At 38.5% G+C, this 24,876-nt stretch overlaps 1 protein-coding gene across 5 annotated transcripts in view; it reads left to right on the plus strand.

Annotated features, from left to right (window-relative positions):
- plxnb3 (plexin B3) overlaps positions 1–24,876 on the plus strand; it is a 99,863-nt gene that overhangs the window by 59,196 nt on the left and 15,791 nt on the right. For all 5 annotated transcript variants that reach the window (XM_048208979.1, XM_048208981.1, XM_048208977.1 and 2 more), the window contains exons 3-18: positions 3,719–3,898; positions 8,349–8,477; positions 8,800–8,900; positions 9,962–10,094; positions 10,937–11,096; positions 12,553–12,661; positions 13,429–13,537; positions 18,537–18,662; positions 18,892–19,008; positions 19,265–19,355; positions 20,690–20,856; positions 22,631–22,782; positions 23,565–23,831; positions 23,949–24,122; positions 24,206–24,350; positions 24,577–24,813. In XM_048208979.1, coding sequence (XP_048064936.1) covers positions 3,719–3,898; positions 8,349–8,477; positions 8,800–8,900; positions 9,962–10,094; positions 10,937–11,096; positions 12,553–12,661; positions 13,429–13,537; positions 18,537–18,662; positions 18,892–19,008; positions 19,265–19,355; positions 20,690–20,856; positions 22,631–22,782; positions 23,565–23,831; positions 23,949–24,122; positions 24,206–24,350; positions 24,577–24,813 — 2,397 coding nt within the window. The remainder of the gene's footprint in view (positions 1–3,718; positions 3,899–8,348; positions 8,478–8,799; positions 8,901–9,961; positions 10,095–10,936; positions 11,097–12,552; positions 12,662–13,428; positions 13,538–18,536; positions 18,663–18,891; positions 19,009–19,264; positions 19,356–20,689; positions 20,857–22,630; positions 22,783–23,564; positions 23,832–23,948; positions 24,123–24,205; positions 24,351–24,576; positions 24,814–24,876) is intronic.

A 24,876-nucleotide genomic window follows, 5' to 3' on the forward strand; every position in this document is an offset into this window, starting at 1 on the left:
CAGAAGATATCGGCCCATTAGCCGGGTCGTGTAAGACAGCATGGCGTGCGGTTTCTTGGCGACAGATCGGGGTCAGCTGGGGCTTTTTTTGTGACAGGGGTGTAAGTCTGGGCGAGTGGCAGCTGCCTCAGTGCTGACACAGATTAGCGTCCAGCTGCCTGCGCCAATGCTAATCCGCATGGCATAACCAATGCAGCGGTAGCTCCCAGATTTCTGCATCTCGCAGGGCTGATTCTAATTCTCCGCTCTGTGAATTTCAGAGAGATTTCCATCTTCAGTTTGTGCAACCGTAATGTAATGACCATTTAGTATAACAAAACAAATTAAAATGAACTGTAGTTTTGGGTATACAGTGGTTTGTGTAGCTTATGGTTTGTTTTAAGTGTGACAAATGAGTACTGGAGAGTTTCTAAGAACGAAATCTAAAGAGGTTTTGTTTGAGGGGGAGGAAAGGAGGTATGGGGACTAATGGAGAATGGTTAATGTTCTATTCATGTGTCTCTTGCTGTGTGGAAAGGGGGTAGTGTGTTTTAGTTTGAGCTTGGGAATGAAAAGGATTGGTGTGTATGTGTGTAGCCTCTGGGAGGTGGTTAAATCCAGCTTAACGCTGCAGCTGGTTTGAGTTCCGCTGACCCACATCCTCTCTGGGCTCACTGCCCCAGTGACCAACACCCACAGAAGCCCACTGAACCTATGACCTCAAAGAAATAATAATATCACCACTTTTGAGGTGTATATGACTTCTGTCTGGTAGTCTGCTGAAATTGCTAATATTATGTATTATCAAATCAGTTTTGGAGAAAGTCACTATGTGCATAATAATTTAAACACATATTGTTTCAAACCTGTGTGACTTAGGAATTATGAAGATGTTATTGGTTGTTGTTTTTTTCATGCAATTGCAATGCATGGAAACTACAGACTGGAATGAAATTGCATGGGAAAAGAAAGTTCCCAATGTCCAGGAAGGGTTATTAAAATTAAAACGAAACAAGAACTAACCCCATTTTTTTAAGCTCATGATGTTTACATTGCCATTTTAACAGTTACAGCCATCTCAATAATTCATAGTAAGTATTGCAGAATGGATGTCTATTATCTTGTTTTCAAAGCAGTAGGTGTGTTTGGTGGTGTTTCTATATTTGACCTCCTTTGACTTCAATTGCGTGCCACAGCTCCGCTGTCCCGTGTGGCCACTCCCCTTGGTCTGTTAGCTGAGGTATTGTGTATGTCCGTCCACTGACAGCTGCAATTCTAGAATAGCATTAGGTCAGGACACACAGACCCACGGCTGGCTCCAGTGAGTGCATCTAAAAATCACTTCCAGGCATGGATAGATGATGGGTTGTGTTTGACAGACATCATAATAAAAGCAGCTGAGCTTTTTTAGTATTGATTTTATGCACATAGCAAGGACAGGATGTTTCTGGCACTATCCAAATGTTAAAAGTTGACTTTGGGAACTTTGTATTTACCCAGTTTTCAGAGCTCAGACTTAATATTCGTCTTGCATTTTGGATATTAATTGTCTATAATATAGTCTCTCAGGGTTTTTGTCTCAGTATTGTAAGCATGTGGGCACACAGCTGTCTGTCTGTGTGATTAGCTCAAACCTCATTATTTCCAAAACATTTAACATTCATTAATTCCTAAACTGTTTATATATCATTGGACCGAATTCAAAGTACAGCCAAATTGCATATATTAGAAACTTGCATGGCATTTCATGTAAACTACCAGGCAAACTTTTGGACATACCTACTTATCTACTTATCTACTATCTTAGAATAATAGTAAATCATTAAAATTATGAGAAAAAAAAGCATCTTTTGAGCATCTTGCTGTCTGTATTCCAGCTCTGCTCACTCTGGAAATTCATTTGACCAACTTAATGAGGTGCATCCTCGAATGCTTTTTAAAACTACTGAAGGAGTAATGTATGCTGGTCACTTGCTGGCAGCTTTTCCTTCACTATACTCTGCCCTACAAAGCAAAAAGGCAGTAACTGCATTTTTGGTCAAAAATTAGTTATTGTCATTTTCATGACATTCAAGGCATCCTTTGTTATGTGACAAATTAAATATGAGGATTGATATGTAACATAACAGCAACATGTCCAATAATCTACCTACAACTACTTAGCTGGATGACAGGATAACTTTTAAGTCATTTTTCTGAGTTCTGCACTCTGCGTAGTTACTGCCTTTTTGCTTTGTAGGCTGTCAAACCGAATTATTAAATTACAATTTAATTAGTCAATAAAACTATTTAATGAATTCAAGCATACGCATTTAAATCAAATGCTTTTGAAGATTCAAGTGTCCAGGCTTTTCACTTGTAGTGTGGTTTTAATGAAAGAACACTGCACTTTTATCTCAATAATTTCTTCCCTACTGTCTCTGTCAATAAAGGTAGGCAGAAGTTCAGAGTCCTCTGTGCACTAAATAAAGTTGTCAGCAGTGGCGTATAATCAGTTTATGGGTGGGAATCGAGAACGGGTTCTTATTCAGAACTGATGTATAAAAATATTCCGGAACTGAATGGTTTTCATGACATTTGGCTCCGTTTACAGCCTGCATTCTTCCACAAACGCAGACAGAGCACCGTACTAAAACTGTACTGACAGTGTTTTCATGCACTATTGCTGAACCACTATTGAATCTAAAGTGCCAACAAGTCATGTTTTAGCCAAGTTGTGAGGTGCAGCCTTAATTTAAAGGGTTATTTCACCCAAAAATGAAAATTATGTCATTAATTACTCACCCTCATGTCGTTCCACACCCGTAAGACCTTCGTTCATCTTCAGAACACAAATAAATAATGATAAAATCCGATGGCTCAGTGAGGCCTCCATTGACAGCAAGATAATTAACACTTTCAGATGCCCAGAAATGTATTAAAACATAGTTAAAACAGTTCATGTGACTACAGTGGTTCAACCTTAATATTATAAAGCGATGAGAATACTTTACACCAAAAAAACTAAATAACGACTTTTCAACAATATCTAGTGATGGGCAATTTCAAAACACTGCTTCATGAAGCTTCGAAGCTTTACGAATCTTTTGTTTCGAATCAGTGGTTCGGAGCGCCACAGTCATGTGATTTCAGTAAACGAGGCTTCGTTTCAAGTGTTTCAAAATTTCAATAGTTCACGTGACTTTGACAGTTTGATACGCGCTCCGAACCACTGATTTGAAACAAATGATTTGTAAAGCTTTGAAGCTTCATAAAGCAGTGTTTTGAAAACGCCCATCACTAGATATTGTTGAAAAGTCGTTATTTAGTTTTTTTGGTGTACAAAAAGTATTCTTATCGCTTTATAATATTAAGGTTGAACCACTGTACTCACATGAACTGTTTTAAATATGTTTTTTAGTACCTTTCTGGGAATCTGAAAGTGTTAATTATCTTGCTGTCAATGCAGGCCTCACTGAGCCAAAAAATCTCAAAATCTCATTATCAAAAAATATCTTAATTTGTGTTCTGAAGATGAACGAAAGTCTTACGGGTGTGGAACGACATGAGGGTGAGTAATCAATGACAGAATTTTCATTTTTGGGTGAACTAACCCTTTAATGTGATGAGAGAGAGAAAGAAACTTGAATTCCCAGCTATTCCTAATAACTTTCTTCGCCATCTGCTATAATTATAAACTGTGAGTGATGAACGTAGTTAGTGATGGTTGTTGATAATGCAATGTTTCTTGGTCGTGCAGGACTCTCTGACCGAGTACCCATGCGGAGGTGAACACACGCCCAGCCCCATCGCCAGTGCCATCGCTCTGGAGGCCACGCCCGCTTTCACCTGGACTCCTTCTATCACTGCCGTCACCACAGCTACTGAGGTCAACCACACCATAGTCCTGCTAGGAGACAAAAGCGGGAAGCTACACAAGGTATGACTCACTGTTACTTATTACTGGCCATATAACATGCTATTTTTCATCTTGCATCACGCTTTAGTGGAACTAAACCTGCAATTTTTGTGTTAGCAGCACTAATCCTTAACCATTAAACACCCACCATCCATCACTGAAGCATAATGGGAAAAATCAGCATGAACAACTGAATTTTAAAGACTGTTTACCATCATTAAAGAAAAGACTTCTTTATTGAAAAGCAAACACATGGAGTAATCATAATCTGTCATTAAGCACTAACTTGCCAGTAATGAGCGAACAACCCTACAGCATGGTAATATTATGTTATTAATATTGCTTGGTTCAGTCAGAGTTCAGCTAGTGGGTTACATTATTTTGTAGGATAAAGTTTGGAGAAGGTATGATATTGTGTCCTTGCTGATAAGAATTTTTTTTTTTTTTTGGTATGCATTGCAATTTGGGCACTTTTGTATCCTTTATATGAGGCCTACGGTTGAAGGCCACTAAAATTGAGACAGTGTATTTGAAGATTTCCTTTCAAAGCAGAAAAACATGACAAAGTTAGCTTGAACTGTTACGTTTGGTGTTTAGCTGCTATTTAAGGCAAATGGACAAGAGAGTGCATGCATGTCTTAAGCTCCTGTTCTCTTGAGGTGGAACAGTGTAGAATTAATTCATGAGTCATGGAAGGTGAAAAGAAATACATGATTAGCAACACTTCGCATGCTAGTATTTGGTTCCAATGAAAGGAATAGTTCACTCAAAACTCGTTGTTCCAAAGCCTGTATTACTTTCTTTCATCTGTAGAACGCAACAAAATTTTGAAGAATCTTCACACAGAGGTTTTCTCTACGACAGACCTTTCAAGCACCATACAAGTGGTCCATTCAACTTCTGCTCTATATTTCAACAAGATTAAGAGGAGCAAAATTTAAGTCATTTTTCATTGAAATCTTCCCTTCCAGTGAAGCTCTGAAATGCCATTGAAGTTGCATTGAATTTAACTATAGGCTTAACTATAGACTTGGAATTAAGTGCAAGAGAATGAGTAAATAATGATTGAATTGTTATTTTTTAGATTATCTATTCTATTATCATCCTTCAGGCAGAAGATCCTCGTGCAACATATTAATTCAGTCTTGGGAAACAAACTCAGTTTGCTGCATCACAGTGTATTTTTGGTGTTTTTAGGGGCGGATGTTTTGATCTGCCAATTTTGCCCACTTTCAATCTGGGAATGTTGGGTATTTGCGGCTCGTGGTTGGCCCAGTCTGGCCTGAAGCGGGTGTGATTGTGCGTGCATATAGAAGGGTGTGTGTGTGTGTGTTTGAATGCGAGCGCCTGCCTCATCAGCATGAGAGGACATGTTCTGAATGCTTATTGTAAGCGCCTTGGGGAGAACCAATCCCAGGGGAGCCGGTCACATGCGGCGCACTCTGGGTCGGCTGATAGGGGTGGCGGCAGCCGCGCTTGGGAGTTTTTCATCCCTCAATCCCCTCCGGTGCTATATGAAATATTAACGGCAAAACTCTGAAACAGCAGCTTGTTTACCGCCCAAAATTCTCCTCAGGCAAAACTTCTCACAGACAGCCCACGGTATCTTCTTCTGTCTGCAAGTTGCTGAAAAAAACACCGGCCTGCTGAGATTGCAACTCGCCTGAGCTTTATGGCCAATGTGTGTCTTCTGTACATGCATGTGTATGCTTTTGTTCATACTTTTGAATAAAACGCTAATTAAGCATTCAAATTTAGCACATAATTCGCCATGCAGCATTTGTGCTACAGACTTGATTCTTTAAAGGTGCCATTGAACGTTTTTTTTAAAAGATGTAATATAAGTCTAAGGTGTCCCCTGAATGTGTCTGTGAAGTTTGAGCTCAAAATACCCCATAGATTTTTTTTTTAATTAATTTTTTTAACTGCCTATTTTGGGGCATAATTAGAAATGCGCCGATTCAGGCTGCGGCCCCTTTAATTGCTCACGCTCTCCGACCCCTCCCGAGCTCTCGACTCTATCATTGCATAAACAAAGTTCAAACATAGCTAATGTAACCCTCAAAATGGATCTTTACAAAGTGTTCGTCATGCATACTGCATGCATACATCGGATTATGTAAGTATTGTATTTAGTTGGATGTTTAGATTTGATTCTGATTGAGTTTGAGGCTGTGCTCCGTGGCTAACGGGCTAATGCTACACCGTTGGAGAGATTTATAAAGAATGAAGTTGTGTTCATGCATTATACAGACTGCAAGTGTTTAATAATGAAAATAACGACGGTTCTTGTCTCCGTGAATACAGTAATAAACGGTGGTAACTTTAACCACATTTAACAGTACATTAGCAACATGCTAACGAAACATTTAGAAAGACAATTTACAAATATCACTAAAAATATCATGATATCATGGATCATGTCAGTTATTATCGCTCCGTCTGCCATTTTTCGCTATTGTCCTTGCTTGCTTACCTAGTCTGTTGATTCAGCTGTGCAGATCCAGACGTTAATACTGGCTGCCCTTGTGTAATGCCTTGAACATGGGCTGGCATATGCAAATATTGGGGGCGTACATATTAATGATCCTGACTGTTACGTAACAGTCGGTGTTATGTTGAGATTCGCCTGTTCTTCGGAGGTCTTTTAAACAAATGAGATTTATATAAGAAGGAGGAAACAATGGAGTTTGAGACTCACTGTATGTCATTTCCATGTACTGAACTCTTGTTATTTAACTATGCCAAGGTAAATTCAATTTTTCATTCTAGGACACCTTTAAAGTTGGCATGAAAGGAAAATTGCAATAGTTGTTTCCAGTGTTCCAGTGTTGGGGGTAACACAGTACAAGTGACTTGAATTACGTAACCCAATTACTTTTTCAAGTAACTAGTAAAGTAACGCGTTACTTTTTCAATTTATAACAAAATATCTAAGTGTCTTATTAAAAACATTCAGTATTCCTCAAAATGAATAAACACTCTGAAATGCATCTCAGAATTTTACGCAAACCTGTAATAATTAACTATATTAAATTACACAAATGTACTTTATGTATTTGATCTCACTTTTAAACCATTGTCTTTGCTGCTGACCTTTAATGATCTAAATAATCTTTTTTTTTTTTTTTTTTTTTTTAAACAAATAAGCAAGCCAAGCCCAGGTGAGAAAAAGTAACGCAAAAGTAATGTAACACATTACTTTTCATAAAAAATAACTAATGCAATATTGTAATGCATTACTTTTAAAAGTAACTTTCCCCAACATTGGTTATTTTGTACTGCTTCTCAGACAAGAAAAATGTAGGATATAGTTGAATTAATTGGTGATCATTGAATCGTTAAATATTGATTTGCACAGATAAATCATTTACTGCAATATTCCATTAAAAATAAGAATTGTCCATTTTGATTTCATGGTGACTTTAAAGGGTTAGTTCACCCAAAAATGAAAATTCTGTCATTAATTACTCACCCTCATGTCGTTCCACACCTGTAAGACCTTCATTTATCTTCAGAACACAATTTAAGATAATTTTGATAAAATCCGATGACTAAGTGAGGCCTCCATTGACAGCAAGTTAATTTACACTTTCAATTAGGGCTGCACGATATATCGCATGAGATTGTCACGCGCATTTCGTCAGTAAAGCCGGTTCCCTGATTACCGCTAAATCGCCATCACCTGCTTTCAAATGGAGCGGCATTTAATAGACAGAACCGTAGATCACTGAAAAGCCATGCAATATCGCATTCATATCGCAGATGAATCGCCTTCGATAATGAACGCGATATTGCGTGGATTTTCAGTGATCTACGGCTCTGTCTATTAAATGCCGCTCCATTTGAAAGCAGGTGATGGCAATTTAGCGGTAATCAGGGAACCGGCTTTACTGATGAAATGCGCGTGACAATCTCATGCGATATATCGTGCAGCCCTACTTTCAATGCCCAGAAAGGTACTAAAGATATATTTAAAACAATTAATGTGACTACAGTGGTTCAACCTTAATGTTATGAAGCGACAAAAATACTTTTTGTGTACCAAAAAAACAAAATAATTACTTTATTCAACAATATCTAGTGATGGGCGATTTCAAAACACTGCTTCATGAAGCTTCAAAGAGGTTTGGAACGTGTATCAAACTGCCAAAGTCACATTGTCAACCATTGAAATTTCGAAACACTTACGACGTAACGAAGCCTCATTTACAAAAATTGTAAAGTGTAAATTATCTTAGTGTCAATGCAGGCCTCAGTGAGCCATCAGATTTGATCAAGAATATCTTAATTTGTGTTCTGAAGATGAACGAAGGTCTTACTGGTGTGAAACGACATGAGGGTGAGTAATTAATGACAGAATTTTCATTTTTGGGTGAACTAACCCTTTAAATCATGCGGCTTGTTGTAGAAAGTTGTGCTATTACTTTTATAAGCAATCAGACTTCATGTGCCTTTTTTTTTTTTGCAGGTGTTCCTGCATGCAAATGGTACCGGTACCAAATATGACACCGTGGAGGTGGATTCAGAGAGTCCCATTAACGCTGACCTGCTGTTGGACTCCACCAAACAGAACGTCTACGTATTGACCGAAAGAAAGGTACTAGAGACAAACAGCTTCCTTTCAACTGCCAGCAACTGAAACAAACAGCATCTGTTACATGCGCGCTCTCAAAGGAGAGATTACACATTTACTTTGACAAACATCATTTGAATGGCAGATTTTATCTCAAGATGAAAGTCTGGTTTTGTTTTTTGCATTGTCGAGTAATTGCCGGTCGAATCGTCTTGGCAGCCAATCAGAATTGGAGATTCGTTTCACACTGTTCGCTCATGCAAAAGTTGCATTTTCTTGCATTATATTAGTTTGCAATGCGAGAACGGTGCTCAAGGCATCTGATTTGTCTGTGTGTGTGTTTCAGGTTACAAAGCTCCATGTAGCTCAGTGTGAGAGGCATTTAGACTGCCGCTCCTGTCTGTCTAATAGAGATCCCTACTGCGGCTGGTGTTCGCTGGAGGGCAGGTACTTGAGCTCACCTGATTGCTGTTGCACATCACTGCCTGCTCTTTCAACACTCCCTTCCCATCAGGCCGCACCCCTTGTTTTACATAAACATCTCATTTAATCGTATGACGATCATTTCCATAGATCATTTTAGATATTCATAATTTCTTCAACGACTTCTGCTTCCACAGAACAGCAAATGTGTTACCGGTTCAGCTGTTTTGGGCTATTTATGCAACCCTTTTTGTTGGGGGATTATTCTAGGGATCATTATCAGACTAATATTTAATACTACACTACCGGTTTGAAAGGTCAATAAAATAGACATTTTTTGAAAGAAATAGTGACAGTAAAGACAAAAATGAATTCAAATTTTCAAATAAATGCTGTTCTTTTGAACATTCTATTCATCAAAGAATCCTCAAAAAAGTATCACGATATCCACCAAAATTAAGCAACACAAATGCTTTTAACATTGATAATAAGAAATGTTCCTTGAGCAGAAAATCAGCAAATTAGAATGATTTTTGAAGGATCATGTGACACTTACACTGCAATGAGCCTGAAACAAGTGCAAAACAGCACCATGATAGTAGTCTATGCAACTTATAATACTATAATACTATATTCCAAGTATTTTGAAACTATATGAACATTTTTTTTTTTTTTTTTTTTTTTTTTTTTTTTTTTGTGAAGAACTGACCAACATTTAAATTATTCACAAATAATCATCCTCTCTGCTGTAGTTCTCAAATCTCATGCATCTTATCATGATCAGGCAAGTTTTCAGGCAGTATCGTCTCAAAATACAGTCTGTTCTCACACAAAAGCTATCACATATCTTTAGAAGGAACTTTCTGATATTTATATGTTTTGTTTTGGAGCTTGACATCATAAATCACAATCTAGTTTTGTTAAATAAGAAACAGAAGCTCAGAAATTGTGACAATAATGGGGTCAGAAAAAAAGGGTCACTTAATCTAATCTCTGAGAGGACTCTTCAGTTTATTAAATTTTGCTGTAACTCTAAGCAGACCCTTATCTCATTGCTTGTGTTTGTGTGTGTGTGTATGTATCAGATGCACACGGAAGATGGATTGCGCAAGACATGCTGAGCTTCACCACTGGATCTGGAGTTACGGCCGTGATCGCCAGTGTGCGTCTGTAGAGAATCTACGACCCTACATCCAGAGCAGAGAAGAGCAGACACAGGTGCTTTACCTGATCCCAGATCACCTCCCACTCACCGCTGTCACATTATAGTCTGTGTGGTCCTCATTGCAGCCTATTTTGGCCAAGAAACGCCCACTTATAAAGGAAGTGACTCCCTGACATGGCATGATGTGATAAAGCAATTTAAGCTCTCTTCCATTTTTTTTAATTATTATTATTATGATTAAAATGGCTGCAACATGCAGCATTTCTTGGGTTCATAGTGAAATCTCATATATACTACTATAATACTTACATAGTATGCTATAATACTCAACTAGGGCCAAGACTTTTATTGTTTTACAAAAAGATTTCTGTTTTAAATAAACAGTTCTTTTGAACTTTCTATTCATCAAAGGATCCTGAAAAAATGTAATGGTTTCCACAAAAATATTAAGTAGTGCACCAAATCGGCATATTAGAATGATTTCTGAAGGATCATGTGACTAATGGACTATGCGTCTAACTAGGAATAGCAAGTAACTAATCATGTTCATAACTGTAATGTAAACGTTTTTTTTTAAACCTGAATTCTTGCTTCAATGTGTCAATACAAGACAGAAAACTGTGCTCGAGGTCTTCCGTTGCACAATAACATTCTTGTAAGGGGTCAGGAATTGTAGGTTTGCTACAGCGCTGACCGGTTGCTTATGCAATGCTCACAGATGCTTACATACCCTGAAAACTTTGGTCTTAACAAGCGAAGCACAAAAACCCCACCAGCATCCAAACAAAAGTATTGACAATATCTCCTATTAGTATTCTTAAGAGCAACCATGGCCTTGCACACTCTGAAAATCGCCATTAAATGTCTGATCTATTTTTTCTTCTGTGCTTTCAAGGTCTCTTTCACAGTTCTACAGTTGCCAGTCTTGTCAAAGGATGAGTCTCTATCTTGCGCTTTTGGGAGTTTGGCTGCTCAGCCTGCGGTTGTCATGGAGAACAGAATCACATGTCAATCACCGGCACCAGAGCAGCTCCCCCCGAGTCCGCCAGGCAACGGTAAGCCACGCTGACACGATCGCATTGCCAAGACGGTTTTATCCCAGCAACCAACTGTTGAGCTGAGGGAATGAAACCCAAACCATTTCTTTTCAAGGGATTGTGCTTCTTTTTCATCCACAACACATTTTTTTTATTCTTGGTAATCTGAATCTAGCTATCGTGGTTTTATCTAAGCACATTCAGAGATAACTAGTTTCTTAGAATATGTTTGCATGCATGTTGTAAACAGTGTTGGGGGTAACACATTACAAGTAACTTGAGTTACGTAATCTGATTACTTTTTCAAGTATCTAGTAAAGTAACGCATTACTTTTTCAATTTACAAAAAAAAATATCTAAGTGACTTTTTTAAATAAGTAACGCAAGTTACTTTTTCACATTTATTGACTGACAGCTCTCCTGACCCCATGTTGAGCGTAATAAAGGTCAGAGGTGTTGTGTGCGCTGTGCGAAAATGATGTTACTGTAGTTCTAGACTAAATGTGAACATGCATTTACTCATCTCACTTGAATAAAATCACCTCAAAATGAATAAAAACAGTGAAATGCAATCTCAGAATTTTACACAAACCTGTAATAATTAACTATATTAAATTACACAAATATACTTTATGTATTTAATCTCACTTTATTAACCAATGACTTTGCTGCTGACCTTCAATGATCTAATTCAACCATACTAATAAGCAAAAATTACTTAAGATTTAGAAATAAGAGTGTTGAACTTCCTTCTCCTGTATCCTATTCTTCTTTAATCCAGAACGGCAGCACAGCTGAAAGGTTTGTTTGAGCTGTGCCCTCTACTGTACAGGCGTAAATATGCATTTCCTTCAGCCTGAGGCTTATTCATTTCACTTTTGGTGTGAAAGGGCCTTAACATTTGCCAAAAATAGAACTTTTTTTGGTTGTTTTTAAAAAGCAAACAATCAAGCCCAGCCCAGGTGAGAAAAGTAAAGGAAAAAATATGTAACACATTTTATGAAAAGTAAACGCAATTAGTTACTTTTTTTAGGGAGTAACCCAATATTGTATTGCATTACTTTTAAAAGTAACTTTCCCCAACACTGGTTTTAAATATAGAATGGCATGAATTTGCAGACATTTAAAGATACTTCTGTTGATTTTACTGACGTTGAATCTGGGTTACAGGGATTATTTTGCCTTAGGGTTTTAGCTTATCTCCTGTGCAACTAGAAAATGTCAATCTGCCAGGACTCTGTACTAAAGCTTTTAGGCAAACAGCTGTGAGATCCTGACAATGAATTGTGTGTTTCTCTAGAGTATACAGTAGATCAGCAGTATTTACTGTATGGGGATGGTTAAATCCATGTTAAATACTGAATATCAATTACTCACATTTCAAGGTGGAAGTTCTTGGTAAAAACTTTTTATTATAACTGGTTATTATGTCTGTTTCTTTGCTAATATTTTACATGAATCTGTCTATTTGTAGATCACGTATCTGTTCGATTGGCACTGAAGTTTGGAGACGTGACCATCTCGCACACAAATATCACCTTTTATGACTGTAAGGCAGTCGGACGGCTCAACGCTACTTCACCGTAAGGACATATGCATGCAAAGTTCATGCTCTGGTCCACAAAAAAACCCACACAAAAGAATTTAAATGCATGTATAATTAAAAACAGCATTTTTATTGATCTTTTTAAGTAGTTGGATGATCTATATAGACATGCTTGTACAAGCTCATTGAAATGATTACATATCAATACCTTTTTAATATTTAGCGACTTGATACGTCCTGCTGAATAAGATTGAGTGAGGAAAGCCAATCATAAAGGCCTTTAAGCTAAACTAGCAAAAACTACCTGTTTAGGTGAATCTCATACAACCTGTAATAAAGAAATGAGTAATTATATTTTGCTTAAAATGAGGCTGACTTCAAATGACTTTTTCTTGGCAATTAAGCAAATTAATTTTCATTACTATAATGCAAAAAAAAAAAAAAACTCATTCTCATTATTTAAAAAATAATGACATTTAAAATTTAAAGTACTTATACATCATGATAATGTTTGTTATGCTGCTTTTAATTTTATGCTAATTTAAATTAAAGCATTTGTATTCGAGTCATTTGTTGTCCTTATTTTTTTATGCAAAATGTTTTTTTTATGTTTTAATGACTTAATGGGCTTAATTCTAAATGGATTAGGTTGGGAAATTAGTGAAAATCTACAATATGACTGTGTTTAGTGCAAGAAACTTTGATTTACATTATAAGCGTACTAGAATTTAATATGAATATTATATGATCCCACATACTGTCCTCTAATGACACATTCATCGTGTCGTATATGATCCGCTGCAGGTGCATGGCGTGTGTGAGCAGTATGTGGCCGTGTCACTGGTGTGTGAAGGATGAGCTCTGCACTCATGATAAGAACTGCCCCCGTCAGCACGTCATCTATAACAGCAGGGTAAGTGTTCGCCCTCCCCCTGGGGTTTACCATTTCCTAGCCACTTACAGACAGTCCATGACCTGTCATGATATGTATAGTGATCTTTTTTTCTTTCTCAAGGTCAAAATAAATGATTGTTATTATGATGTTTGGAGGTCATCAGTAATGGTTTCTTCTGATACAGGAATAGATCAACATTTCTAAAAAAAGTACCATGTTTTTGTGGGATATGCTGTCATGCTGTCTTTTAAATACCTTGAAGTACCTTGAAGTCGTTCTGTCGGTCGTTCTGTTTGTCATTCTATCGTTCGTTCTGTCTGTCTGTCGGTCGTTCTGTCTCTCGTTCTGTCGGTTGTTCTGTTTGTCATTCTGTCGTTCGTTCTGTCTGTTGTTCTATCATTCTGTCTGTCTGTCGGTCGTTCTGTCGGTCGTTCTGTTTGTCATTCTATCATTCATTCCGTCTGTTCTATCATTCAGTCGTTCTGTCTTTCGTTCTCTCGTTCTGTCGGTTGTTCAGTCTATCGTTCTGTCGGTCGTTCTGTTTGTCATTCTGTCGTTCGTTCTGTCTGTTGTTCTATCATTCTGTCTGTCTGTCGGTCGTTCTTTCTTTCGTTCTGTCGGTTGTTCAGTCTGTCGTTCTCTTGTTCTGTCGGTCGTTCAGTCTATCGTTCTGTCGGTCGTTCTGTCTGTCGTTGTCTCGTTCTGTCAGTCATTCAGTCTATCGTTCTGTTTGTTGTTCTGTCTGTCGGTCATTCTGTCTGTCGTTCTGTTTGTCATTCTGTCGTTCGTTCTGTCTGTTGTTCTATCATTCTGTCTGTCTGTCGGTCGTTCTGTCTGTCGTTCTGTCTGTCTGTCTGTCGTTCTGTCTGTCGTTCTCGTTCTGTTTGTTGTTCTGTCTGTCGGTCGTTCTGTCTGTCGTTCTGTTTGTCATTCTGTCGTTCGTTCTGTCTGTTGTTCTATCATTCTGTCTGTCTGTCTGTCGTTCTGTCTGTCTGTCTGTCGTTCTCTCGTTCTGTCGGTTGTTCAGTCTATCGTTCTGTCAGTCGTTCTGTTTGTCATTCTGTTGTTCGTTCTGTCGGTCATTCTGTCTGTTGTTCTATCATTCTGTCTGTCTGTCGGTCGTTCTGTCTTTCGTTCTCGTTCTGTCGGTCGTTCTGTCTGTCGTTCTGTCGGTTGTTCAGTCTATTGTTCTGTCTGTCGTTCTGTTTGTCATTCTGTCTGTCGTTCTGTCTTTCGTTCTCGTTCTGTCGGTCGTTCTGTCTGTCGTTCTGTCGTTCTGTCTGTCGTTCTCTCGTTCTGTCGGTTGTTCAGTCTATCGTTCTGTTTGTTGTTCTGTCTGTCGGTCGTTCTGTCTGTCGTTCTGTTTGTCATTCTGTCGTTCGTTCTGTCTGTTGTTCTATCATTCTGTCTGTCTGTCGGTCGTTCTGTCTGTCGTTCTGTCTGTCTGTCTGTCGTTCTGTCTGTCGTTCTCTCGTTCTGTCGGTTGTTCAGTCTATCGTTCTGTCAGTCGTTCTGTTTGTCATTCTGTCGTTCGTTCTGTCGGTCATTCTGTCTGTTGTTCTATCATTCTGTCTGTCTGTCGGTCGTTCTGTCTTTCGTTCTCGTTCTGTCGGTCGTTCTGTCTGTCGTTCTGTCGGTTGTTCAGTCTATTGTTCTGTCTGTCGTTCTGTTTGTCATTCTGTTGTTCGTTCTGTCTGTTGTTCTATCATTCTGTCTGTCTGTCTGTCTGTCTGTCGTTCTGTCTGTCGTTCTGTCTGTCGTTCTGTCTGTCTGTCTGTCGTTCTGTCTGTCGTTCTCTCGTTCTGTCGGTTGTTCAGTCTATCGTTCTGTCAGTCGTTCTGTTTGTCATTCTGTCGTTCGTTCTGTCGGTCATTCTGTCTGTTCTATCATTCTGTCTGTCTGTCGGTCGTTCTGTCTTTCGTTCTCGTTCTGTCTGTCGTTCTGTCTGTCGTTCTGTCGGTTGTTCAGTCTATTGTTCTGTCTGTCGTTCTGTCTGTCGTTCTGTCTGTCGTTCTGTTTGTCATTCTGTCTGTCGTTCTGTCTTTCGTTCTCGTTCTGTCGGTCGTTCTGTCTGTCTGTCTGTCGTTCTGTCTGTCGTTCTCTCGTTCTGTCGGTTGTTCAGTCTATCGTTCTGTCAGTCGTTCTGTTTGTCATTCTGTCGTTCGTTCTGTCGGTCGTTCTGTCTGTTGTTCTATCATTCTCTCTGTCTGTCGGTCGTTCTGTCTTTCGTTCTCGTTCTGTCGGTCGTTCTGTCGGTTGTTCAGTCTATTGTTCTGTCTGTCGTTCTGTCTATCGTTCTGTCAGTCGTTCTGTTTGTCATTCTGTCGTGCGTTCTGTCGGTCGTTTTGTCTGTTGTTCTATCATTCTGTCTGTCTGTCGGTCGTTCTGTCTTTCGTTCTCGTTCTGTCGGTCGTTCTGTCTGTCGTTCTGTCGGTTGTTCAGTCTATTGTTCTGTCTGTCGTTCTGTCGGTTGTTCAGTCTATTGTTCTGTCTGTCGTTCTGTTTGTCATTCTGTCGGTCGTTCTGTCTGTTGTTCTATCATTCTGTCTGTCGGTCTGTCTGTCGGCCGTTCTGTCGGCCGTTCTGTCGGTCGTTCAGTCGGTCGTTCAGTCGGTCGTTCAGTCTATCGTTCTGTCGTTCGTTCTGTCTGTTGTTCTATCATTCTGTCTGTCTGTCGGTCGTTCTGTCTGTCGTTCTGTCTATCGTTCTGTCTATCGTTCTGTCTATCGTTCTGTCTATCGTTCTGTCTATCGTTCTGTCGTTCGTTCTGTCTATCGTTCGTCTCGTCGTCGTTCTGTCTGTCTGTCTGTTGTTCTATCATTCTGTCTGTCTGTCGGTCGTTCTGTCGGTCGTTCTGTCGGTCGTTCTGTCGGTCGTTCTGTCGGTCGTTCTGTCAGTCGTTCAGTCTATCGTTCTGTCTGTTGTTCTATCATTCTGTCTGTCTGTCGGTCGTTCTGTCGGTCGTTCTGTCGGTCGTTCTGCCGGTCGTTCTGCCGGTTGTTCTGTCTGTCTGTCGGTCGTTCTGCCGGTCGTTCTGTCGGTCGTTCTGTCATTCTGTCTGTCTGTCGGTCGTTCTGCCGGTCGTTCTGCCGGTCGTTCTGCCGGTCGTTCTGTCGGTCGTTCTGTCGGTCGTTCTGTCATTCTGTCGGTCGTTCTGTCAGTCGTTCTGTCGGTCGTTCTGTCGGTTGTTCAGTCTATCGTTCTGTCGGTTGTTCAGTCTATCGTTCTGTCGGTTGTTCAGTCTATCGTTCTGTCGGTCGTTCTGTTTGTCATTCTGTCGTTCGTTCTGTCTGTTGTTCTGTTTGTCATTCTGTTGGTCGTTCTGTCTTTCGTTCTCGTTCTGTCGGTCGTTCTGTCTGTCGTTCTCTCGTTCTGTCAGTTGTTCAGTCTATCGTTCTGTCAGTCGTTCTGTTTGTCATTCTGTCGTTCGTTCTGTCTGTTGTTCTATCATTCTGTCGGTCGTTCTGTCGGTCGTTCAGTCTATCGTTCTGTCGGTCGTTCTTTCTGTCGTTCTCTCGTTCTGTCGGTTGTTCAGTCTATCGTTCTGTTTGTCATTCTATCGTTCGTTCTGTCTGTTCTATCATTCTGTCTTTCTGTTGGTCATTCTGTCTTTCGTTCTGTCGGTCGTTCAGTCTATCGTTCTGTTTGTCGTTCTCTCGTTCTGTCGGTCGTTCAGTCTATCGTTCTGTTTGTCGTTCTGTCTGTCGTTCTCTCGTTCAGTCTATCGTTCTGTTTGTCGTTCTGTCGGTCGTTCTCTCGTTCTGTCGGTCGTTCAGTCTATCGTTCTGTCTGTCGTTCTGTTTGTCATTCTGTCGCTCGTTCTGTCTGTTGTTCTATCATTCTGTCTGTCTGTCGGTTGTTCTGTCTTTCGTTCTCGTTCTGTCGGTCTTTCTGTCTATCGTTTTGTTGGTTGTTCTTTTTGTCATTCTGTCGTTCGTTCTGTCTGTTGTTCTATCATTCTGTCTGTCTGACGGTCGTTCTGTCTGTCGTTCTCTCGTTCTGTCGGTTGTTCAGTCTATTGTTCTGTTGGTCGTTCTGTTTGTCATTCTATCGTTCATTCTGTCTGTCAGTCGGTCGGTCATTCGGTCTGTCGCTCTATCCATCCATAGTAGGAAATGTGTTATATAAAAAAAAGAGCATGTCATCATCTTAAAATGTTGTGTAATCGCTCTTATCCGTGCAAGAACGCTGACCAGACGAAGCCTTGATTCCCGCTGTAGCTGCATTATAACATTCATAGTGTTTCCATGTGCCCTGAAACTGTTAGCCCTACTAGACAGCGCTGTTAGATACAGAGAGAGTGCGCTTGAATTAACATGAATGTAGTATATAATTTAACAGCGGGAATGACGGCTACATTCGTATACATTCGTTGTGTACGACAGTACAAAAAAAGCCACAATATATGCTCATGAAGTGAACTTGTCAATCATTTTCGGAACGATGCAGTCGATCTACAGGCGTGAATACACCCTCAGCCTACTATTTCGTAAGGGACTACATTCATTATTGTTGCTGTAAAGCTGTGGGAAATAGGTGTCAGTCTCCACATACCACACAATAACACAATTATGAAATGAGTTCAGTTCAGCTGTAAAGCAGCTCTGAAAAAAAAAGTCATAATCCAGCTCAGTTCTCATCTAATATTGACAGTGCAGTCAACTAAATAATATTGCTGAATGTTGTTGTTGTTATTACTTTGAAACTGTGGTAACTTGGTGTTAAATACCACGTGCCTCTTCTGTTTTGTGATCTTCCAAAAACTATTTTTTTTCTTTGGTGACTAATTTGCAAGATTATTGTTTGCAAAATGATGTTTGTGTAAAACGCTGTGGCAGAAATCATGCAATCATGTCTAATTTTGGTCCGTCCAATCAAATCGCACCTTCCGCTGATCATTTGCATTAAACTGAAAATTCTATTATCTAACCAACCCTTTTTTAACTAAAAAAAGAAATAGGTGCAGGTCACCTTTTCCCCTCACTGAAACTGTTATTTTGTGTGTGCGTGTGAACAGGAGCAGTCAACGCCCCGCGGGCCCGACTCTTGCCCCTGCGTCTGGGCCCTGCAGAGCTCCCCTCTGGTTCCTGTTGGCTTTGACACCGAGCTTTCTCTACAGGGCAAAAACCTGGACATTTTTGAGGTAATGCTCATCTGCCATTTATCATTCCACCCCATCCATTGTACCTAAGCCAATATGTTGGCCTTGACGTTTCATGGCTATGCATTTTAAAAGGCCATTATTCCCAGGTGTTCAGGAGGGTCTGGGTGAACTCATTTATGATAATGCATCTGGAATGAGGAAGGGGGGGTTAGAGAAGGCTTGTGATTAGTGTTTGATTGTGTAACATACCGTGTGATATTCTGAACAGGATGAGGAAGATTACGAGTGCGTGCTGGTCATTGAAGGCCAGGAGCTGCGTTTGCGGGCCACGCTGGACCGCAGCAAAGAGACGGGGACGCATGTGTTCAAGTGTGCCTCTCATCAGGTGATATTAATAGGGTCCATTTATTCAACACAGCATCACACCACAGCCGCTGGATCACACCACAGCCGCTGCAGTTAATATAGACTCATGTGTGACGTCTGCTCTGATAATAGCTGTAATTTATGACACCAGCCAGAAAAACATAGCAATTTAAACATGGATTTGTTTATGGTGCCACACATAATTTGTCTGCATGCACCTGGCTGATTATACATTGATTTTGTGTGTGTGTGTGTGTGTGTGTGTGTTTGTGTAGTTTCGATACTCAGGGAAGCAGTTTGAATATTCCGCTCCTGTATACCTGCAATGGGGGACGCAGCGTATAGATTCAGCACCACATCTCCGCTGTGAGTACCATTTCTGCATGTTTCATTCAGTAGAGGTCCGCTGAGCATCCTCAAAAATTATCGAATTAACTCTCTTGTTTTAAACAGTGTACCTACTAATTTGCATAATTAAATCCATAAAAAATATAAACAATTTGTTAAATAAATATATATTGTTTAAAAATATATTGTTATTATAAATAAAATATATTATAAAGTATACTTATTTATACTTATTAATTTTATATAGTTCTATTTTATAATACAATGAAATTAAATGATTTAAATTTATTTTTTATTATTAAAAAATAAATGATTTTAATATATTATAGATTGTATACATTTTATGTTTATATATATATATATATATATATATATATATATATATATATATATATATATATATATATATATATATATATATATATGAATAATATATAAAATAATTATTAATATATTATATATATTGTATACATGTATATATAAATTTGTAAAATTTAAATATATAATTTTTAAATGTATTGTTTAAAAAAAAAAAAAAAAAAAAAAATATATATATATATATATATATATATATATATATTATATATATTACATATTTATATATTTTAAACAACTATAATGTGTGTAGTTATAAGTATTATATCATTTCTATATATATATATATATATATATATATATATATATATATATATATATATATATATATATATATATATATATATATTATATTATTTATTTATTGGTGGTCAGAATGATTGTCATTCATTTTCAAGGCTGTTATATCAGGGAGATTTATTTATTTATTTATTTTTTGTACACACTATATATAAAAATTGTGAATTTATATCTAAAATTGTGAATTTAAATGTTGCATATTTATATATTTTAAACAACTATACATGTGTGTTGTTGTTTATACAAGCTGTACAAGCACTACTTTACACTGTAGCAAAGTGTCATTTCTTCAGTATTGTCACATGAAAAGATATAATAAAATATTTGTGAGGGGTGTACTCACTTCTATATATACACAGTGTGTATATATATATATATATATATATATATATATATATATATATATATATATATATATATATATATATATATATATATAATTATTATTATTAGAATTATTATACCATTAAGGTTTTTGGGTTGGTGATCAGAATGATTATGTCATTACTTATCAAGGCTTTTATCAGGGATATCAGGGAGAGATGATCTGTGTACATGCTAGAAGACTCTGTCCTTTGATAAGATTCACTATGTTTCAATAGGACAAGAAAAACAGTTGAGTCATTGATGCAGTTAGTAAGAGTTTTGTATCTGTTGCTTGTGTGACTGTGTAACAGTGCAGCTGTATGACTGCTCGGTGGGACAGTCCGACTGCAGTCAGTGTCGAGCGGTTGCGGCCAATTACGGATGTGTGTGGTGTGCCGATAAAACTCCCGGCTGTGTGTATAACCAGTCCTGCGCCAGTGGAACCATGGACACCTGTCCTCCCCCTCTAATTACTGAGGTACACATATGCATGGTCCAAAATTAAATTATGTGGGTGAATTGAGAAAGATTTTATCATCAACCATGATTTTGCAATTTCCTTCAAGATGTATTTTGTTGCCAATTAACTGGAATTATTTTAGCTGTTTTTCTTTTCTGTATTTGCAGCAAACAGCTAATTTGCATAATCATAAATCTGTCAATCTATCATCTTTCGCAAGTCATGGGTTTTCATTCCTAGGGAATGCATGAACTTTTAAAACATACCTTTGGATAAAAGCATCTCCCGAATGCATAAATGTCAATGTGAAGGCAAAAGCTGTCACCCATAAAGAATGATCTTTTCATAAGTGCACCGTTTGTGTTATATGATCTAAGGATCTAGTTTGAGTATTCAGTGTGTGTGTGTGTGTGTGTGTGTGTGTGTGTGTGTGTGTGTGTGTGTGTGTGTGTGTGTGTGTGTGTCTTCAAGAGAGCAACCATATGTTTGTGTTGTCAATTTCTCAATTTGCTTCATTTCTTTTATCCTTTATAATCAACCATTTATCCAATCATTTATATTCAGTCATTTTATCTTTTATTTAATTTATCATTTAACCATTTGTCATTTTTATTATAATTTTTATATTATTTATAGATTATATTTTTAAATATAAATTTTATACATTGTTTATATATTGATTATTTTTCTTGCTCTTTTAGTGCTTGTTATTGTTAGTTAACCATAAGATTTTGGGGTTTAATGTAATATTTGTCTTTACGAGTAAGAGTAAAATGTCTCCATTTTAGGGTTTCATGAAGTAATGTGTTTAATATAACAACATTTGTTGGATTTGTGCAGGTCAGACAAAGTCCAAATGAGCATATAAACATACGCAGCTAAGATTATTCAATGAACCCTGCTCATTTTTATCATCACTTTGTTTCTGCCTTCCTCTGTCAACATCTCAGGCTGATGTTAATACAGACTACAATATCAGACATAATGGATAGGATCTGTTTAAAAGACTGGATCCTAATATTTCTGTTGTAGAGAATCAAAACACATTTTGGTGTGGTGCTTCTTTGATCTTATTCACCCGCATAGTTTTTGAAAGATTAAAACACTGCAAGGATCAAACAATTGTTGCATTGCCAGTTCAACCTTTTATTATTTCACCAGTTCCTAAATAATGGTCACATTACTGATTTTTTGCAAACCAATTATTAGTCTCATGCAACCCTTGGTGGGTATTAATTTTGGTCTCTAAACACATTTATAAAGGACACTGTGTGTTTTGTATGTTACAAGTTGATTTCAAAAAAAGGTCAATTAAAGGTTTCAAATTTCGGAGAAACGCTGTTGAAAGTGGATCAAACTGAACACCACAACACAAATGGTTTTGATGTTTCACAGAACCAATATATGCTGTTGTTGTAATGTTAGCTATAGGAACAGGACGGTTTTGAGTGTCATTGTTTTTATCTGCAGCTGGTGTGCTGCTGGTGACTTTCTCTTGCTCGTATATACTCTTGTGAACTGTATGTTCATTATTTGTTCTTCCTTGTCGTTCGTTCATCATCTTCACTTTATTTTTCGCAAAGCGTTATTTTGTTTTCGCTTCAGCTATGATAATGAGACATCAACTCATGTTTGTGTTTGTGCAGTTTGGGGGTGGAGCAATGAAGGGAGGGGTGTGTTTGTTTATGTTGATTTCAAATATCAACAGTGTTTCTCAGAAATTGCTTACTGCCCCTCTAAATGTTAAAGAAATCATTTTCTGCAATTATTGACTTTTTATCTGTGTGTACAGGTTGAGCCACTGACCGGTCCACTGGAGGGTGGCATACTGCTGACGATCCAGGGATCGAACCTAGGCCAGAGCTTCCAGGACATCCAGGCAGGAGTGACGGTGGCAGGGGTCAGCTGTAGACCTCTGCCTGAAGCCTATCGCATTTCCACCAGGTACAACACCTCTCTTAAAGGGTTAGTTCACCCAAAAATGAAAATTATCCCATGATTTACTCATCCTCAAGCCATCTTAGCTGTACACAAGCGAACACAATCGGAGATATATTTAAAAATATCCTGGCTCTTCCAAGCTTTTTAATGGTAGTGAATGGGGGGCGTGATTTTAAAGCCCCCAAAATGCATCCATCCATAATAAAAATAATCCGTACGGCTCCAGGGGGTTAATAAAAAGCCTTCTGAAGCGAAGCGACTATCCTCTGACCCAATGCATGACGTAATGGCGAATGCGGAAGTGCAGAAGATGGAGCAAAACGAAACACCGGTCCCGAATTAGAAGCCTAAAACGAGAAATTTCAAAGATAAATGTTGAAGGAATTTGATTTAAGAGAAGAGGAGCTTAAGTTTGTTGCACAGCCCTATTTGTTAGAACATCAAGAATAAATATGGATATTTTGCTTACAAAATCCCATCGCTTTGCTTCAGAAGACCTTTATTAACCCCCTGGAGCCGTATGGATTACTTTTATAGGCGTATGGATTACTTTTCAATATCACGCCCCCCATTCACTACCATTATAAAGCTTGAAAGAGCCAGTCATTTTTAAATAAATGAAAGAAGATAGTCATATACACTTAGGATGGCTTGAGAGTGAGTAAATCATGGGATCATTTTCATTTTTGGGTGAACTATCCCTTTAAAATGACTGTTTTAGTTCATCAAATAATGACTAGTTGCCATCAAACTTCATATGTGCATAATTCTGGTTTTGTTTTCAGCATTGTATGTGAGCTCCAGGCCAGCGCAAATGTCACAGCCGGACCGGTCATCATCACCGTCAGAGGTTCAGAGAAAGGAGAGTCCCAGCAGACGTTCTCATATCAGAACCCACAGCTGCGCACAATTGTGCCCGTAAAAGGGCCCTTGGCTGGGGGCACGACACTAACGGTGCACGGGTCGCAACTCCTGACCGGACAAAGAACAGAACAAAGGAGTGACCAAATCACTGGCCTGCAGGTGTTCTTGGGCTCAAAGCCTTGTCGCATGTAAGTGCTAATATCTTTCATCTGTTTATTATTGATGGAAAAAGCAAATCAATTCACTGAAAAGATGTTGCAAGTTGCATATATCTAAGTCTTCTGTTTTTTTTTTTTTTATGTAAGCAATGAAGTGAGTGACACGAGGCTGATTTGTCGCACCAGTCACTCAAACCAAACTGGAAAAGTGCCAGTCAAAGTTGTGTTTGGAAGAGCAGAGAGGATTTTGGATAGTGTCCTTTTCAACTATATGGAAGACCCAGTGATTAACGATGCATCACCTACTGAGAGTTTCTACGGGTGCGTGCGCCCGAGTCCTGTTCTTATGCATCCTACATTTACATCATGAGACCGAATTCCTCTAACTTATCATTTAAATTTAGGGGTGGACGTGTTATAAACGTGACCGGCCAAAACCTAAATGTCGTTCAGCACCCGAAGATGTCGGTCTCTTATGAGCCTAGAGAGAGTTTTGAAGTCAGAAGACGTCGATCCACTCATGTTTCTGTCAGGAGTCCCTTGGTTATGGTAAAAGTCATTTCACACATTGCTTCAACCAATTTTACATATCAAACACAGAATTCCTTTTCAGTATTTATGCAAACAGGACTTATACATTTGATTCATTCTCAGAGGTTCAAATATGTATTCAGAGGTGGTTTAATCATTTACTTGACTAAATTTGAACTCGTTAAAGCCTGTGAGAGAAAGTGTTCTCAGAAAAGCTGTAGTGCATATTTTTCTTTGTCTTCAGAGTCAGAGTTTGTGCGCCAATGTTACCTCGGAGCAAATGATTTGCAAGAGCCCAGAGGTGCCGTCGAGATCCAGGATTGTGCGAGTGTGGTTCGAGATGGACAATGTGCACATCGATTTTCACACCATCAAGAACAAGCCGTTCACGTACCACCCAAACCCAGACTTGTTCCAGCTCAACAGTGAGTCCCATGGAACAGCCATCCGATTCAAACCTGGAGGAGTCCTGGCAGTAGAGGTGCATGCATTTCTGTTTCATTTAGGGTCTACCAATATTATTTTAGTATTATTTTATGTAGTA

Source organism: Megalobrama amblycephala, linkage group LG12 (genome assembly GCF_018812025.1).
Source record: "Megalobrama amblycephala isolate DHTTF-2021 linkage group LG12, ASM1881202v1, whole genome shotgun sequence".
NCBI lineage: Eukaryota > Metazoa > Chordata > Actinopteri > Cypriniformes > Xenocyprididae > Megalobrama > Megalobrama amblycephala.